Raw genomic sequence first — 13,268 nt, 5'->3', positions numbered from 1 at the left:
TTTTTTTTTTTTTTTGCGTAACGATCAATTAATTTTGTTCTCAGATTGTGCTGCAATGTAACAAACAGTGGTTACCCTGAAAACATTGCTTAATAGTTATTAACTAACTTTGAAACTTAATGAAAATAAAGCCTGGTTTCCTGACCAAAACTGTTGCACACTATACATTTCCATCTCTTTTCAATTTTATTTTCCTCAATACAATTTTCAAATTGTTTGCCATTCTTGGAACACTTGGTATTCTTATTATAAAAACAAAACTTTTTTATTGAAAATGTAAAAATTTTAGAATGCTATAGATAATTAATGCTATATATCAATAAAACCATTAAAAGACATTCAAAAATAAAAGGAGAGAAGTAATTTTATCTGAACATTTTCTGACATTTCTTTAATTATTCTAAAATTTAGTAATAAAATAATACAATAAATTTTGTAGCAAACAAATCATCTCAAACTTGATACAATTTATAGCATCTTTCAAAACATAATTATGTATTAAAAAAAATATATAACAATCACGCATTCCTTGAATTTAAATCTGAAATGCCTATTTGAACTTACAAAATTGAATAACAGCAGAAAATTTACATGTGATCTATAGAAGTTGGTGAGTACAAAACGGTTTAAATTTTATAATCCCTAATTTAACAAGAACAACTTAATGCAATTCCAAGTATAAATGAGAGCAAAAAAAGTTAACACTCAAATCACTCATTGATAAAAAAAATAATAAATAAATAAATAAAATATTTTTGAAACTTAAGAAATATGTAAATGTTAATAAAAAAATACTTCAAAGTTAAAAAAAAAATGAAACAAAATTTTTTTTAAAATAAAAATTACAATCGTATAAAAACACAACTACAGTATTTTACAACTACTTAAACTTAAATGAGAAAGGGCATGACATATTATTAAGTATAGAAAACTATATCCAACCAAATATAATGTTTTTTGTCACTGTGATAATTAAAATGCAAATTATAAAATTAATAGTAACAAGATATAATAAAAATTAAGTAAAAAGTTAAATGAAAAGTAAAATGAAAATCTATACACTTTCAAGAAGAAAAAAAACTATTTATTTATTTTGTTACAGTGGTAATTAAAATGCCCATTGTAAAATGCCAATAAGTAACATTAAACTCTGTTAGATTTTCAGTTTAAGTTAATTTCTCAAACTTAATTTTTATAGCTTAATCCAAAAAGAAAAAATAAATTAAATTTGTGATTATTTCTTTTATTTCAGTTGAAAAAGGTTGTATTTACCTTGTAAACTTCTATTAAAACAAAATGTGATGCAACATTCTAGAGTAGGTTGGATGAACTGCACAAAAGAAAATGGCTGAAGATCTACAACATCTCTAAGCTAGGATAAGAAAAAAAAGTATTAGTAAAGAAAACAGAAAAATATAAATCCTAAGCGAATAGCAAGCAAAAATTAAATGTTAACATTTTGAATTAAAAGGCATAGTTACAGACTTAATAGGAGTACATTTAGATCTTAGTAGTGATTTGAAGAAATAAACTATCCTAATATAGTACAATGATTTTGAATTAAAATATCATAGAACAAAAATATCAGCCAAGAGAATATAAGTTTCTTTGGGAAAAAATTGTCAGAACAATAGTAGGGAATACTGCTGTCTTCCAATTCTTTAACCAGGTTGGTGTACAGAAAACTGCATCCTAGAAACTAATAATGATTACTGCTAATTTTCAGGAATATTTTTCATAGCTCAAAGAAATCATAGCTTAAATATACTTTTATAAAATCTTAAATTATTTCAACAAATTGAAGAATTAAATTCTTATGTGAGAGAAAAGGATTATTGAATAAATATACTCAATTATATTTTAACAATCGCCAATTGGTCCAAAGGCACAACTTAGATCATTTTGTAACAATTCTAGTTGAGCTACTTTTATTTACTAATATTTATATTAACTCTTTCAGTTATAGATAAATAACAGTTAGAAAAATGCAAAATATAAATGTAACAAAATACGATTTCTAGAGCAACGATAGATAAAACTTTTTAATCTTTCAGAGCTAGGAACTAAACAGCGGTAATAAACATAATGATGGAACCATAACTCTCTTTTTCTGAAATTGCAAAAAAAAAACTTTTAACTCCTTGTATTTACTGCAATTCAATTGAGAAGAGCAAAATACTATTTTGAATTTGATAAACATTTCATAATTACAAAAATATATTCAGTGAATCTAGCTAAATTCTCGCCATGCATTATAGCTATTTGGCTTGAATAAGGGCAAAAAACTATAGTTAAAATAATATTAATACTTTGTTTTATTACTTATTCATTTCTTTTATCACAATGTTATAAATACAGTTTTTTTATGAATAAAATTATAAAGAAAAATGTTTAGTGGAAATTATTGGATATCCGATTTGTATTAATTTCAAAAAAGCTTTTTGTAGCAAATTTCCAACCATAACAAAAAATAATACATGAAAAAATCAAATAAACATCTAACATATAAGGTATGAATAAAACTAACAAAAATAAACAGAATTATTTATTTTTGCAAAAATTTTTTGAATAACTTATCAGGTCAACCAACAGTAATTCAAAAATTTTGAAATCAACTAAATTTATTTTTTTATTGAACATTAAAAAGATATTTATTATATTGAAAGAAAGGAAACTAAAAATATTATTACAAATAATTTACAACATGTAATGTCTTTTTTTTTTTACATTTCAGAACAAAAGAACTTTATCAGTTTTTAAATACATGATTTTCGGAACCCTGGCATGTTCTCGTATCTAACAGCAAAGGCAACAAATGTTTGGTTCAAAATAATAGTTATTATCATAGATAATTACGTTTATTTTAAATTAGTTGAGTCAAATAATGAGTTTGTGAAAAAAGGGCAAGTTAAAAGGTAGTATTATTTACAAATTTTTAATAACTTATTATTAACCATATTATAGATATTCTCCCATTATACCCACTGCAACTTATATTACTAAATTATTTTGTCTGTTGTTGGTTTTAAGAAAAATTGCACCTCATTATCTATTTATCAGGTTTTCTGGTCAATTACATTATATTTCAGCAATGACTCACACAAAAGTGTAAATGTGTCTGAAAATTATTTTTTAAGTTAAAGAAATGCAACAAAAATGGAATACTAATCATACATTTTAGAAAAATCGATCATAGACCAAAAGTCATTTTCAGAGTTCAGAACTTAGTAAAAGAATAATTTAAGAAGAGCTTTTAGAAGAGTCATTCTTTGATACTTGTGCTTTTATGAAGTGTCATTTTGAAGTTAGGATTAAATTATCCTAATTTCTCATTACACTGATCCTTGCAAATAAACCATAAGAGCTAGACTATCAAATTCTTTCTGATGCAAAATTTACAAGAATATTTCACCAATTATATAATTAAACTTACAATTTCTTCAACTGATATAAATTATTTACATTCCTTCTACGTTTTTTTAGTTTGTACATTTAGTTAGTTCAAGAGACAAAAAAATAGGAAATAAGAGAAAGACATAAATTATATCTGTTAATGAATAAAGTGTATCAATTTTAATGCACAGTTTACAGAAAGTATTAAAATACATTTTATTTCATATACTTACAATTTTTACAAGCAAAATTATATACTTTTCACAAACATCAAAAACTGTTCCTTTGTTTTGCAAATACATTCCTTGAAAAAATATTAAGGATTTAATGAATGCATTTGTTATATAAAGAAATAAACATTTTGTTTAATTTCAAAAGCTTATATGCTTTATTATTTAATTTAGAAGTTCAATACATCTAATCATCTTGACATAATCTGCTTCTTTTAAGGGAAAAAAACAGAACTTAAGTAAAATATAGCCTTTCTGCTTGTTACCTTTAACTAAGGGGTCCCCAACCATATGCTCGCGGGCACCATGGTGCATATCAATCAGTATAGGTGCGCCTGCTGCTTGTGCGCAATGATAAAATACTTTGGTTTTCCATTTTCCAAAAAAATGCTATGCAAATGCATACTGAAGTACGCTGGCTCAGTAAAAACAAAGTACTTGATAAATTTATGCCTTAAATTAAAGAAATAAAAAATTATCTTGCAGCCAAAAATCACTTATTTTTAGAACGGAGAGATCCTCTTTGGCTAGCAAATTTGTCTTTCATAACGGGCATAAAGGGAAAACTAAATAATTTAAACTTGGAGCTGCAAGGAAAGGACAAACATATAGCAAGAACGATAGGGGCTATAAACTTGTTTAGAGCTAAGCTAGTTTTGTGGATATCACATTTGAAAATGAAGTCTCCTTTGCATTTTCCAAACAAGAAAAAATTGATAGGTGACAGTGAAATTGACTTATCATCATTTGTCATAAATCTCCAATTGCTTCAAGATCAATTCGAAAAGCACATTCAACAATTTAATATCATCGAGTCTATGGTCACCTTTTTTGTAAATCCTTTTACCAACTAAATAAACGTAACCGAAATAGCAACATATATTTCAGAATTTCTTCAAGTAAGGTGAAAAGAAGTGGAAATAGAAATTTTGGATCTTCAGAATATTATCCTCCAAACTATTATATCAGATGAGAAATTTGGGAATATAGTTGACAGAAATAAATTTCCATTCTTAAAAAGAGAATCATATAAAACACAGTCGTTTCTTGATTCCACAAATGCAAATCTCGACTTACAGACGAACACCTTGATGATTGCTTGCGAGCAGGAATTTCATCATATTCTCCCAATAGTGAAACGCTGGAGAGTGAAATGCTCAGCCAAAGATCACATTGACTGTATTTTATAAATAATTTTTATACTTTGTATGTTTTGATATTATCTATGTCTATCAACTATAAATTTATCATGAAAAAATAAATGGTGATCGCCATTCGACCGATATTCTGGTATTTGCTCTTGGGTACAAAAAGGTCGGGGACCCCTGCCTTGAATCCATTATATGGATATTCATATTCATGAGTAAAACTTTATATAGAGTTTTCTATTAATAGTTCAACTAATGCAAGTTTGTATTTTCTCTGAGTGGCTGCTTTAAAATATCTAAAAATATGGTCAGAAAAAATTGCATAAGAAAATATATAATTATGTATGAAAAATTTCACTACTATATACAAAAAAAAACTGTCAAAATATTTCAAAAATACATAATGTATTACTAATGTGTTTCTTAATCAAATAAAACGTAAATGAATGAGCAGAAATTTCTTTTCCTCCACATTACTTTTTCTGCATTTTTACAAATTGAAAGAATAGAAACAAATTTTACTCATTTAAAAAAAAAGTAAAGTATTGGAAAGTTTAAGTAATTTAAAAAGGTTATTTAATAAATTAGGAATGATAAAGTTAATATTTGAATACCGATTAAAACATAAACCAAAGGTCACTAAAATTTATTGTCAATAAATAATTATGATAGATTCTAAAAAATGAATTTAAAAATACTTACTGCAGTCTAAAAATGGTCCAATTTGTTGATATATGAGTAAAATAAAATTCACAGCATCTGGTTCTTTGGAGCATTCTTTAAAGCCAAAAGTGACTAACTTTCGTAAAACTAAAAATTTAATAACAAAATAACATAGTATCAACAGAATGAAAAATCTACTAAGAAAACAAAACATTGACAACAATAATAAAATAGAAACATATACAATACACATAATTACAAACTTACTTTTTAATGTTAAAAAAGAGTTATCAAGTAGTTCCCTAACTTGAAGAGCATCACCATTAACTTCCTGGAGAAATAATTTGCTGTAATTTATCCACTGGTGAAAAATATTTGAGAATATTGTACTTGTAAGCTAAATAAGAAAAAAAATTCAATTACCTTTTCGTTCACATTTTACCCACGTTTCAGTAAATACAACAAATACCAGAAATAAAAAACAGACTTAACCTGATAAAAAATACGACGATCCCCTGTCAATCTTTTGGAAGATAAAGCTTTTATCACATGCTGCATGGTTAATAAGGCTCTCTGCTGTTCAAGTTTATTAACGGATTGTGTACTATTTAATAGTGTTGGAAATAGCTCAGCCCACTCTTTAGGGAAGTCAAAACGAGCTATTTTTGAGATTATGACAGCAAATTGAAGGGCAATCTGTAATTAACATACAATATTAAGGTGGAAAAATTTACTTCTTCATAATTCAAAATGTATAATTCAATAATGCTTTTTACAAGCAAAATATTTTTTGAAATGTTATCTTAAAATTAACTAAAATCTTACAAAATTAAAAGTAATAAAACAACACAATTACTTATGCATGCAGGATTAATTAATTTAAACAAGAATATAAATCCAAATTTAATTAATTTAAAATATTTCTCTAAAACTTTCATTAAAACAAGTTTAGAGTAGTTTCAAGAGTATTCAATTAAAATTTTATGTGCATTGACACCAAAAAAAAAATTTGTGAAAAGGCAAGCTAAGATTTTTCTTTTTTTTTTTGTCCACGCATTAAAGCGAGCCAATATGGAATGATGTAACAGTGAATAAGGTGCCTGAGCCTTATTAAGTACGGTGATATGATCTCAGATCTCAGGGTTTCAATCATAACAAACGCCTTTTAACATAATATATATTTAATAACAAAAGGATGATGATAATGGTACAGTGTCATGGAGGAAACGGATTANTAAGAGTATTCAATTAAAATTTTATGTGCATTGACACCAAAAAAAAAATTTTGAAAAGGCAAGTTAAGATTTTTCTTCTTTTTTTTTTGTCCACGCATTAAAGCGAGCCAATATGGAATGATGGAACAGTGAATAAGGTGCTGAGCCTTATTAAGTACGGTGATATGATCTCAGATCTCAGGGTTTCAATCATAACAAACGCCTTTTAACATAATGTATATTTAATAACAAAAGGATGATGATAATGGTACAGTGTCATGGAAGAAACGGATTAGAAAACTAATGATTTTACATTTATGCGCAGAGCGCCATCTATTGAGTTTTAGAAATTATAATTAATATGAAGAAATATTATTAACAAGCCTGTTGTAAAGTATTAGGGTTCAATCCCTGGCAGTAACTTAAACCCTTCCATCTTCAAACTGGTGGATACCAGCTTGTCTAAGAAATAAATGCAGTTGATGCACAATATTGACATTTTAACTATAATAATTCAAAAAGACACAAAGCTGTATATATATATACTATATATACACAGTGGTGGCCAAAACTGTGGACACTTTTTGAAAGCTTCATGTTTTTCAACTTTGTGTGCTTGTAGAATATATTAATTTTCACTTAAATACAAACGTTTATATATCAAATTGAAGGTAATTTAATGTAAAATTTAATAATAAATACAGTATTACAAAAAAGTTATGCAATTAATAGTAAGATCTATCATAGATTTGCATTTTTTTAAAGATTTGCATTTTTTTTTACTTACACAATCAATGCTTAGTAGGATAAACCTTAATTTTTAAGACAGCTTCACAGCGTCTTTTCATCAAGTGAACGAGTGTTTGTAGTTCATCTTTCGTAATCACATGGTGCCAAGAATCAATTATAGTTTCACTTAGTTGTCTTTTAATGGATGGACGTTTTTTTTCGTACAAGAATTTTCAAACGTCGCCACAAATTTTTAATTGGATTGAGATCAGGGCTGTTTCCTGGCCATGGTAATATATCTATGCCATTATTTTGAAAGCATGCTTTGCAAACTTTTGCTGTGTGGCATGAAGCTGAATCCTGCTAAAAAATAAATGGTTCGTTGTTGGGGAAGAGATCCCTGATGGAAGGTATCAATTTTGGTTTGTGTGGATCCCTGATGGAAGGTATCAATTTTGGAAATCAATGCCACCGTGACCGGTGGCATTGATTTTATTAAAGGATGTTTTTAACATGTATTAATATTGTAACGATTCGGTTCTTGCCGATTTGATTTTATAAGGCGGCTGATTTTATTATCCGGTGATTTTATTAGCGGTGGGCACTATATATATATATATAAAAAACACATTAATATCAAATTAGTTTCTCTTCAAAAATATTTATAGCATACAAAAATATATAAAACTATAACAGTAAAAAAGTTAAAAACCAAACAAAAATAACTTACTTGGTTGACTTGTTCATTCAAACACATCAATAATTTCTGTTTGATTGCAATCCTCTCCTCATTTTCAATAGAACTAAAATAAATAAATGAAAAACAATAACGAAAAACTAACAATTAGAACTAAAATTTGCTATTTAAAATTCCAAAAATAAATAAAATGATTAAAGAAAACAATAATAAAAACAAATTTTTGATTTGTTACATTCACAAAATTCATTAACTAACTAAAATATTTCATGTATAAAGCATGCAAAACTTTATATAAAACAAAGATAAAAGTACATTCATATTTTATGATTTTCACATGACCTGGGGTGATTGTGAGTCCAACTCAAAAATCCTGAAAATTTCTTGAGTAAAATGATTAATGACACATATCAAAAAATTAATGTCCTGATAAATTTATATCATTGACATTTTCAAAACATAAATTTCTAAATAAATTATATTTCAAATAATTTCAATGAATAATTATTTATAAGTTTACTTTTATCTCTAATCCCATTTATTATTCTACCAGAAAAATATTTACAAATGAAAGAGATGCCAAGCAAAAATTCTAGTTCTAATATTTTTAAATAAAATAAACAAGAATTTTTATGCATAAATGTGATCAATGATTTCTTGAAACTGTTGGACCTTGGATGTCTGGAAATTTTCAGATTACGGTTAGAGAAAAATCCGGAAATCCAAATATTATCCACAGCATAATCATCAGGGCATGAGTAATAAAGATTGGGTGAGGCTCACTTTTGGTAGCCTGAGCCTAGACAAGATTAAAACTTAACATCGATTTACAAGTTTGTTGTTTGTTAAACTCCAAATTATTTATATGTTAGGTATAAACCAGCATCTGTGGCCATTACTTAATCTCTAAATCGAGCAATGGCTAATTCGGAATGAGAATAAAACATTCTGAACAACCAAAAATTTTTGATAAAAAAAAAATAGTTGTTAAAATGTTTTTATTATCAAAACCAAAAAAAAAAACTTGATGTCAAAGAGGAAGCCCTCAAAACATCTTAAACTACTGAGTTTAAATACTAAGTCTACATTACTAAGTCTATACTTCTAAATGAAACATAAAATATTTTGCATGGTTTTTAGAGTATAACAAAAGTTATTTATAAACTGATAGCTCATTAAAGTAGTAACTTAATTCACTAGTAGTCACATCGACAAATCTCGATAATGCCACAACTACATAGAAAATATGGATGATCTTTACGAATAAGGCACAATAATTTTAAATATAGATGATCTTTATGAATCGGGTATAATAATTATAAAAAACTACTAAAATTTAAATTCTTAGAGATCTAATTTTTTTTTTTAACTAACTGAATATCACAATGTTCCCTTAATATTCAAAACATTTATTAATAATGTATAATACAAAATACACATAATATAAAATACAAACCACACCTGAACTTTCAGATGAAAATACAAGAAAAGAAATTAAAAGATTTTAAAAATAAAACAAACTATAGTAAAATTTAAAAGAAAATGAGAGTAAATTTTTATTTTAAAAACAGTATTCTTTTTTTGAGATATTTTTAAATTAATATTCAGAAATTCTGTAATTACAAATCAAGCATTAATTGTTGAAATAATTACTTCAAAAGTTTTTTAGATTACTGTTTTAACCTTCAAACTAATAATTAAAATAGAAAGGAATAACAGTAAATTTTTTTAAAATCATATAGTTCTAATACCTAAAAAATCTGTAATTACATATAGAGTTTAGATTTTATAAAAATATTTTATATGTTTTATATAATTTGTGTAATTTGGACAAGTCTTACATAATATTATTATCACAGTAAAGAAAGAAACAATAACTTAGAATAAAACAATAACTTTTTCTTCTTGTTATAATCAATTATATTTTTTATAATTTTCTGTTAAATTATATTTAAAAAAAATTACTAAATAATATTAATATCCCACTTCTACTTACTTGGGAGCAGTTTTACGCCAGTAACGATCAACACCATTTTTAATGCACAAGGCTGATAACCATCGTATGTTAACATGCAAATTGATATCACAGGCTATGTTCTAAAAACAATACAAAGATAAGTTAATATCTGGTATTTGATTATTCAAAAATTTGATAAAATGATTTTCCTTAGAAAAGAGAGTAATTATCTGTTAATTGAGACTATAAAACTCAACATCATTAATAATGCCAGTGTTCTAACTTAAATTAATTGTAATAATAGGTACTATTAAAATAGTGTTCATAAGCACTAGGTACTGTGGTAGTAGATACCTAACATATTATAGGTACTACGGTAATAGAGTTTTTACAGCCTTCTATGTCATAAAGAACTGCAAAAATGAAATAACTCTAAACAATAATTTTTAAAGATGCAAATTTTACAAAATAGTTAAAAAACTAAAAATTTTATAGTTAAACATACAGGGATTTATTGGTGTTTCTAGAAACATTTACCAATTTTCTTCAAAAGCTAGCATATTATGTAATAAAATAAAGCATACTCTTTTAAAAATAAAGATAATAAACATTTATTTATTTTTTATCCAAAAAATAAAGTGGTTTAAGGTATGTTTGCTTTTTAACACTTTTCTAATCTTTGAATCAACCTTTATGTGAGATCTATGTTACTATTCTCTATTTTATACTAAAACATTGTTGATTATCATTCTCATCTTCATTAAAAAAACTTTTTGCTTGCTAAGTATGATTACGTAAAAAATAGTCAACAGTTACACATTTCACTTAAGATTTGTAAGCAACTTATAAGATTCCCTTTTTCAATTTTCAGATTAAATTAAAAATCAAAGTTTAAAAAATCGAGCCTGATGTAATAAGATTTTCAAAAAAAACAAAACAAAAAAAAAAAAGACATTTTAGAATGCTCTGGTTGAATTTCATGTTAAGATTTTCTTTTTGATTTTTTAAACAAAAATAAATTGAACTTCATCCTATCATCCCTAAAAAACCTATTAAATCATCCCTATACGGAATCATCCCTAAAAAACAATTTAATCATACTACTAAAATATCAAAAGGTAGCTTATTGCTATAAAGGCCCCTTCGCCAAGGCAAAAAATGCGCGAGATCTGTTCAGCCTTGATAATATTATACAATATCAAAATTAAAACAATGGGAAAAAATTTTAAAATATGCTAAGTTACAGATTTTTTTCATATTTAGACTGTTTTAGTCGCAAATATTACACAATAAAATATTTCTCAATTTACTAAGGTGTGAAGTGGAAACTCATGTGTTGTTTATTTAAAAAAATTGCAGCAAGTTTTATTTTTTTAATTTAATGTCATCCTCTTTGTATTTATTTAAGAAGGCTAACTTTTCTATTTTCGAGATTTTTGAACAATAATTTTGCCGACTTTGCTAAGCTCGGCCTGTAGGAAAGTTATATTTTTTCTTAACGAGCCGATTTTGCGATAATCATTATAATAAAAAAAAATGAAGTCAGGTAACAAATCTCCAAGGTTGATTTCAGGTAGATTATGCTTTAAAATAGGACATAGTGATAGAAAAATAATATTAATAACAAAATAAAATGACATAAGAAAAAGGACCATAAGAAATTAGTCATATTAACAAGTTGCAACTTCAACAATATACCAATAAAATAGAATAAAATCCTCTTTCAGTCTCCCAACTCTTCAACTGAATTTCTGCATCTTTTAAAAGTTCAGCATTCTGACTAGATGCTTTTGTCAAAGCTCCTAAAACTATGTTGTATTGATTATCCATCTCTAACAACGTGATTACTAAAGATCAAGATTTATCTAAATGCTAAAAACATGAATGATATTATTTCGATTTCAATTTAAAGTAAATGATAATCTCTTGAACATAAAGATTATATATTTGTACTATGATAACATAATTTAATTAGAAATTGTCAGATATAGCGGCTCGTGTTTACATTTAGACACTTTATGGATTTGTTTGTTTAAACGTATTGAGCTACCTTTTGTTGCCCGTCTTAAAATTGGTCTATTGCAACAATGGCAGTGTTTCAAATTCATAAGCAACAAGCATTCCCACTGCATGCGATTGTCGCACCTTTAAGGGCACATCCAATGGATGGGTGATCGTGTAAAGCTAAGGGTGGTGGCGCTAGTGGTAAAATTGCTCTTTCAAGACTTCCGGGTTACTGCTTCCGATATATTTTTACGCCGCAGATTAAAAAACGCGCCACCATATTATTGCATCATATATTTTGCAGTATTTCACATGCACCGAGTTCTTTCTTTCAGCTTTAAGCTTCAGCATTATCATATTACTATTATAATCATTAGAATATTTTTTAATTAGGCTAACTTAAAAAGATTCTTTTGGTGAAATTTTTTTCAAATGTAGCCAAATAAGGGATAAAATACAAAACATGGCAAACCTTAAGAATTATTCACTATGAGATATTAACTTTCCAAAATTTTTTTTGGTCTTACGACCTCTGAGAATCAATACATTTCTGAAAGCTCTTATGAATGGTACAATTATACTTAGATTTGACCCCAAATTACAATAACAAAACTGCATAGAATATTAGGATTGTTCACACATCGCCTCGTAGTCATAACATAAGCGGAGGGATACACCGGAAATTTTCTAAATTTCTTCCGGTTTAAGGACGCTTGTTATTGTTTACATTAGACCACCCATCCATAGCTAAGACAAATCCAATATCTAAACGTTTTGGATAAAATTTATTAAAAAAAAAAAAATAGTGCGTGGACTCCCTCCGCACGGAAGAAGTTAAACTTCACAACCAGCGACGTTAATTGTAGAAGAATCAGCAGTCGTAGCAGGATCGCTAGTTCTATTCAACGACTCTTTTTCCTGCTCCGCTCGCTTCCGTGCTCTGTAATCACGGTAATATTGTGCATTTTTCCCTCGTGAACCCCTTGAACCAGTGGAAGTGCTTGTGGTTGTCTCATCGTCTCGCCCTGGAAAATGTATTTGTATTAATAATGTATGTTAATGCGTCATAATGTAATTTCAAAAGAGAAAACCTGACAATCAATTGATATTCACAAGAGATGTACCTTGACATAACCTTAAATCCGTCGCATGGGATTGTTTTCACTAATTTTTTACAATTGTTATCCACTAAATTTGAAAATAAAAAATGTAGCGTTAAACGTTTAACGCAAC

At 26.9% G+C, this 13,268-nt stretch overlaps 1 protein-coding gene across 1 annotated transcript in view; it reads right to left on the bottom strand.

Annotated features, from left to right (window-relative positions):
• Positions 1-12,110, bottom strand: part of LOC107447024 (importin beta11) — a 46,510-nt gene extending 34,400 nt beyond the window's left edge. Inside the window, exons 1-8 of the mRNA XM_043051863.2 lie at positions 11,730-12,110; positions 10,071-10,171; positions 8,108-8,180; positions 5,927-6,130; positions 5,702-5,831; positions 5,474-5,581; positions 3,627-3,697; positions 1,273-1,372 (exon numbers count right to left, since the gene is read on the bottom strand). Coding sequence (XP_042907797.1) covers positions 1,273-1,372; positions 3,627-3,697; positions 5,474-5,581; positions 5,702-5,831; positions 5,927-6,130; positions 8,108-8,180; positions 10,071-10,171; positions 11,730-11,861 — 919 coding nt within the window. The 5' untranslated portion in view covers positions 11,862-12,110. The remainder of the gene's footprint in view (positions 1-1,272; positions 1,373-3,626; positions 3,698-5,473; positions 5,582-5,701; positions 5,832-5,926; positions 6,131-8,107; positions 8,181-10,070; positions 10,172-11,729) is intronic.
• Between the last annotated feature and the right edge of the window lie 1,158 nt (positions 12,111-13,268).

Source organism: Parasteatoda tepidariorum, chromosome 3, assembly GCF_043381705.1.
Source record: "Parasteatoda tepidariorum isolate YZ-2023 chromosome 3, CAS_Ptep_4.0, whole genome shotgun sequence".
NCBI classification, from domain to species: Eukaryota; Metazoa; Arthropoda; class Arachnida; order Araneae; family Theridiidae; genus Parasteatoda; species Parasteatoda tepidariorum.
The sequence above is the reverse complement of the archived record's forward strand: the minus strand, read 5'-3'. Positions and strand labels throughout refer to the sequence as shown.